Source organism: Sphaeroforma arctica (assembly GCF_001186125.1).
Source record: "Sphaeroforma arctica JP610 unplaced genomic scaffold supercont1.55, whole genome shotgun sequence".
Taxonomy (NCBI): Eukaryota; class Ichthyosporea; order Ichthyophonida; genus Sphaeroforma; species Sphaeroforma arctica.
In genome coordinates this window covers 116,072-122,764 of record NW_014040503.1, presented here as the reverse complement: position 1 = coordinate 122,764, position 6,693 = coordinate 116,072, and the positions used below count along the sequence as shown (strand labels likewise).

The 6,693-nt window shown below is 45.6% G+C and overlaps 2 protein-coding genes across 2 annotated transcripts in view; both read right to left on the bottom strand.

The window, feature by feature from the left end:
• The window catches only part of SARC_01403 (hypothetical protein), a 5,018-nt gene extending 4,231 nt beyond the window's left edge, over positions 1–787 (bottom strand). Inside the window, exon 1 of the mRNA XM_014304874.1 lies at positions 84–787. Within this exon, the coding sequence (XP_014160349.1) occupies positions 84–611 (528 nt within the window). The 5' untranslated portion in view covers positions 612–787. The remainder of the gene's footprint in view (positions 1–83) is intronic.
• Positions 788–2,561: 1,774 nt separating this feature from the next.
• The window catches only part of SARC_01402 (hypothetical protein), a gene marked incomplete at its 5' end in the record, with an annotated part of 10,435 nt that continues 6,303 nt past the window's right edge, over positions 2,562–6,693 (bottom strand). Inside the window, 4 exons of the mRNA XM_014304873.1 lie at positions 2,562–3,220; positions 3,580–3,675; positions 4,325–5,658; positions 6,383–6,554. Coding sequence (XP_014160348.1) covers positions 3,100–3,220; positions 3,580–3,675; positions 4,325–5,658; positions 6,383–6,554 — 1,723 coding nt within the window. The 3' untranslated portion in view covers positions 2,562–3,099. The remainder of the gene's footprint in view (positions 3,221–3,579; positions 3,676–4,324; positions 5,659–6,382; positions 6,555–6,693) is intronic.

Below are 6,693 nucleotides of genomic sequence, written 5' to 3'. Positions count from 1 at the left end.
ATATATATNTAAAATTTAGAAATATATAAAAGGGCATTCTACACCACAACTAAACTATCGATCCCATTCTAAGCGCAACGCACCTGCGCGTCTTGGATACCATCTACCGCATCATCATCGTCCAAATCTAGCGCATCCGCCGCCGAAGTAGCCGCACCTATCTCACCACCACCCCCACTTGCTCCACCCCTACCCCCAGACCCCCCTCCACCCCCGCCACCCCCAGATCTGCCACCACCCACCCCACCACCAGCCGAGAAGCCCTGGGAACGTGATTTACTACGCGGATCACCACCCCCTATACCCTCTGAGAATAACCCTCCGGTCTGTTCAACCAGGTCTGAGCCTCTGCCCCTGCCCCTACCCCTGCCTCGGCCCCTATCAGACCCCCTCCCACGTCCATTATTGCCCCGGCCAGCTAGCATGGTGATGTCCGATTGGATCTCTATAGGTGCTTGTCGGCTGACTAATTTAGGAGCAAACTCCTTCTTCTTCACCCCTCCACGTGTGGTGCGGGTATGACTCCCTGTTGCTGTAGCTACCCCGTCATTGAGCTTACCTATCACCGCCTCTTCTTTAACGGTCTTGGCCTTGCCTTTGTCTCCCGCCATCGTATATTCTAAACGCACTCGAAACGGTGCTATATAATATCTATCACTGTATCAGACACAATAGGCTTACAATAGAAGTATCCTCTCTCGTGTGTTGTTTAATAAATCGATCTTAATCTCTATCAAATAGTTGTTGTCCCTATCACTGTATCAAACTCGTTTGTCGGTGCAGATATTATATTGCCCTCTTGTGTGTGCTACCTATTGTAGTAGAGTGCCAGATTGATGATTAGGTACGCGGTCATCAAGAGACCTAAAAACACATTTTTGATTTCTCATCTCATCCACGCGCCTAAAAGTAGGGGTTGGAGTTTTTTTCTATAAAACATAACTTTTGACTCTTGAATGAAATCGCCTATACTTTGTCACTACAAACATAAATCCTACTCGCAATCATTGTATGAAGTTGTATTTAAAAAATACGTAACCTTGAAAGCTATAAAACCTTAATCCAACAGACCCAAGTATTATACGCCTACAAATCTCATACTGAAATTCACCCAAGGTCTCAATGCTTGCATCCAACACAAACTTATACACGATTAAGCACGTGTGTCGGCAGGTAGACAACCCTTCAACACAATACTATCCGGTAACATAGCAATAAATTGTTGCTCTAAACAACTATATTCTACCTTGTCTGTGGCCTGAATCTAGTCATAATTGCCCGTGCTGTGATATCATACGCGGGTTATATAAACAAATGACACCTGATAACGAAGGTCACAAACATGTCTATTGATAAGTGCTGTGTTATTTTTGCATCTTTCAGTATTTGTGTTCACGTAGATATATATTCGCCATGGACACGTGTATATTCCCTTCTCATTCAACTTTTGTTAATCATTCACCGCGAATATTTGTTCACGACAAGCACACTCAGGCATCAACGTGGAAGTGGCGGTTGTATTCATTGTTGGCGACAGATGTAGTTATTGTTTTTTTTCTTTCTAAAATGATTGCAATGCCAAATTTTTCTCGAACCGTACCGGTGTTTCATATACCATATGAGATAAATACGTCTCTCCCCGAAGAATCGCTCTTGTCTTGTACATATAAAGTTGCCTCAATCTTCACCACGACGCGCAGAAAATTGAAAATGGGCCCTTTGAAATCTGTTGCAACTAGCACCAACAGAAACAGGCGCAACGTTAAAGAACTGAAGTAAAAACGATGGTCCTTGTATATTAATATTGTTGATAGAACGATACTCTATTCCGATAATAATTGATTAGCACTATCTACTGATAAACTAAGATATATGCCGGTAAATAAGCTGTACTATATGTTGATAAAACTATACTCGGTGCGCAAACTTTGGAAAAGGCACCGTGTACTGATATCGCACCAAGGACGGCTGCCATTGGCGCAGATATATTATGTATCAAAGTGAGCGTTCGATTTTGTATTTATTGTTGATAGTTCACGTATGTAGAGACGCGTATATCGGCGTATATTCCCAAACCGTTTTGAATTTCATGGGCGCTAATACAACGCATCGGGTTTACAGGCTGACTTCTACGTTAGTATGTATCTGCCACTAAGTCCTAACCGCTTCCGACGGCTTCCAACAATCATGTATTGTCCTTACAACCATGCTTGTGCAGAAGCGTCAAAAGTCAGTCATGAACTCTAGATCATCTTACACACGACACAAGCAGTCGTACCGAACTTGTATTCTTCTATTCGTGTGTTATAGCGGGATATAAAACGGTACAAAATTGAAGCTTAACCCACTTTCTGCCATTCAATGCGCACCAATTGTGTGCGCGCAAATCGTAACACAGGATCCCGTATTGTACATGGAAACTGCTACAAAGAAATGCTTGAAGAATGTTTGCTTAGTCCCGCTGCCTTTAACTGCACTACACATCTTTTCACAGTATATGACTTCTGAGATCTGCGAAGGAAAAGGTGTACAGTCCCAATGGCTGCCCTATCCTGCCACGTCACATCAGTGGACATACGATGACCGTTGCATACAGTGAAGATTTTATCCTAAATGGCTGTGCGGGAGTCCTCGTGGCCAAATCAGAGGGAGTATCGACAAACATCCCACACTAGCAAAGACGTCTTGTGTCTAAAAAAACACGACCCAGGCAGTCGCATCCCTCGGGTGTTGTGGAATCGATCGTCCTATGTATGACCTCCATCTGCATATCCTCTCTCTTAATTGTGGAGGGCACGTTATTGCGTGTCGGCATGGATGTTTATGGCATGCTGGTCGATTGCAAATCATACGAGATGTGTGCGTCCAGAGCATGTTTGTATAGTTCTATATGATTGTTCGCGGTTGTTATGATATAGATTCCTTTATATACCTGTGAAGGCGACAGGCTTCGAGACAACAGTCTGCGTTTCTGGAGGTTTCCTCCGGCGTCTCCTTCGCTGATATGTGTCATATACAACACCACAGTGTATGTATGTATGATATGTATGCTAATATTATTGATATATGTTGACGACTCACTCAGTGCGTTGGCAGTTGTCAAGTTTCTTTCGGGATCTCCTTGAACTCGTTGTATTTTTCATATCTGAAGTGCCACGCCACGCTGCTGCACCCCGCCACAGTGTGGAATTGATGTACTATTTTTCTCGGAATGAAGTATCTGACGATAAGTTAAGTTAAAAAGTTAAATTTATGGTTATCTGAAAATAAGTTAAGCTATAAAGTTAAATTTATGGTCGGAATAGCTGCTCTTAATACTGAAAATAGAAATACATGGACACAAGTGAGAGTATGGCGCAGCCCATCGCACGTTTCGATAGATCAGATGCAAATGACCACACATCAATGCACATATTGGACGCACCATAGGGCAGCTAAAAGCAATGCGATGCGATGCGACCTGCTCGCTGGCACTGGGAATTCGCGAGGAGCTCTCAGGCACACGACAAACCCTGATTCCAAATCCTTCATAAGGTTCCACAAAAAACTCTAAACCTAAACCCAACCCCTCCAACATACATGTCGCCGGACCGAAGCTTCGCCGTGGCATAAGTGATGCCCATTCGCGCCAGTTGCCGCAGACGAGCTTGATCCACCCAATATGATCGGTCGATGCTGTAATGGGGAAACGCAGAAACGGTTCAAATCTTATCGAGACTTTGATGATATTACAAGAATGTAATGGTTTAACATTCAGCGTTTGTCGCGGTTACAGAAATGGTCCAACTTTCAGTCTTGATGCAATTTGACATATAACTATCTCCCGAAATATACGTTGAATGCTAAGAATATAGCGCCTGATCCACATCATATGGCCGGTTGATGCTGTAGAAGCCAAGCCAGTCACAACAATACTCCAACACTCAGCCTTAGTTGCTGGTCCAATAATGACAGGCTCTTGACAACGAATACTGAATACTGTGGATGTAGGTGGTGTCGGTGCTGGTTGGGATGCTTTCGCAAGGTCTACTCTCACCTACTACATATCTATCAGATAACGCCCAAAGGTACAAACACACACTGGTGGCCAGGATATATATATATATATATGCAGCAAAACTATCACGAACTAATACTTGCACATATCTACAGACACACATACTGATATAAATTTTAAAACTAGTCTAATGCAGACCAACAAATGTAATGATACCACACAGTATATATATATAGATACTGCATATAGATATATGTATAGATATATATATATATACAGATACAAATACAGATAGATATAGTCATAGTGATATACGCATAAACATACCTCTGATCCATAGGCTCTTCGTTGTAGTCGATGCGGCACACTCTCTCGAGCGTCGCCATGTGGCAGGCGCTGAATGCCACCACCTCCTTGCACACGACGGGTTGTTCCTGTGCAAACCCATCCTCGGCAGCCAACCTCGCGAAAAGTTCGGTACTCCCCTCCGTGCTCCTTTCCTTAACCTTTAATCCCCCCCCCGTATCTGCGTCAGTATTTGTGTCGTCCAGTGCTTGGTGTGTCTTGTGTTTACCGAGGCCGTTCGTCCCGTTTGTCCCGTCTGTGTGTGCGTCTGTACCCAAAGCAACGCCATGCGTCCCGTCTTCGGCAACCACACTGCCGCCTCCGCCACCCCTATACTCACCCGCGTGTCCACGGTACAAATGGCACGTGCAAGGCTGCTGCTGCCCCCGTGCCTGCCCGCCACGTGTGTGCGGCTCTATGCCCTGCACCAGCCCCACAGCCGCCACAGGCAGTCTGTACGGGAACCGACCGGAGAAGTCGGCGTGTACTGTAGTCCTGTCTGTGTACAGTCGTTCTCTGGCACTCTTAGTCCTTCCTGGCTTGTACCCCAACGTCCCCTTGGCGTTGCGCGCGCGTCCGCCGGTCCGCGTGCCCGAGTGCACGTGTGTGTCTGTGCTCGTCTCCCCATTCGTCTCCGTCGGCATGTGTGTGTGCGTGTGTGGAGTCCGCTGCCCTTTCTTAGTATGCGCCGCGGTGGGCGTGGTCCACCGCTCCTTCTTGCACCCGCCTGCAGGTGATGTCTGCTGTGGGGAGTGTCCGCCCGAATCGATGTGGGCGTTTGTATCCACGCGTTTATCCGCGCCTGCGCTTTTGGCCACATGAAGCTTCATGTTTGGCGTGGTGTGACTGTGCGTATGTGTGTGGGTGTGCGCATGTGCACCTGCACCCTTCGCAGGACTGACTGAGCCCGAGTGTTCGCGCGCTGCTGCATATTCCGCGGGCGAACTATTTGGCGTCTGCGACCGCGACTGAGACTGTGACGGAAACCGCACACGTGCACTGCCAGATGCCGCGGCATTTGCCTGGGGCTGTGCCCGGGGACACGACGCCGCATGCTTGGCCTGTTCGTTCACGTGTGCGTGCATGTTTGTGTTCGTGTTTGTATGTGCATTTGTGTTTGTGTATGTCTTGGCCAGGGTATCGCCCACTCCATAGTACTGTTCGCCGTTCCGCGTCCACAGTATAGGCCCATCATCACTTTCGGTGGGTGTCATGTGATGAAGTGACGACAGCTTACCCCAGGGCAGCGTGGGCCTCAGGAACGGATTGGCTTTCAGCATGTCAATAACATCTGGAAAGTAGCCCCCAGTCTCTTCCTGTGTAAAGGTATGTGCGTGTACGTGAATGTGTGAGCATATATAGATGTGTGCATGGCATTATATATGTACAATATATATATATATATATAGTATACATGCATGCATATGTACATACGCATACGCATATAGATATGACAAGAATGAAGACATGAACAAATCCTTGTAGGTGAATGTGTGAGCAGATATAGCAAACATACATGCATATATACATATGCAGATGAACAGACATGCGTATATGTATATATACAACAAGAGCGAAGACATGAGCAAATCACCGATATACAGAGAGGACTCTTGAGTTCTTGTATACGTCTGAGCATGGGCATATGAAATGTTGCACTCCGAACGTTCTACGTACAATCACATATATCTACATGCACAGCACGCATACACATGTCATCCTATGGACCGTACAACTACATGTATACACATACAACTACGCATATACAAAGACATCGACACGTTTACACATAATCATCATACATACACATAGCTTACGCCGATACATGTATCCATGTATACATCACAGCACACGTACACATAGCATGCACAGACAAACAAATACACCTATACCCGTGCACAACACATACACACACAGCAAACGCAGTTCTACAACTGTACATGCGCTAATACACAGTTCGGACCCACAGTCATGCACCAACATACAACCACATACACACACACACACATATATATATATACCATACACTAACATACACACCTGTATGGTGCCGACTAGGCTGATGTTGCGCATGGCCCCTGCCTGATGCACACCCGAGTCGTACGTCTTATCAATACGCTCTACATAGTCCTTGACATCCTCGTGTGCGTAGCCTGCCTTACCGAAGGTCTCCACAATCACCTTCAGTCGCGGATTGGTGGCAGACAGGGCGCTGTGTAACCATTCGCAGAAATCGTTGTAAGTGTGCGGGAACTGAGCATGCATATATATATATAGATAGATATATATATAAATATGTGTATATATATACATATACATATATATATATATATCTATATATAAATATATAT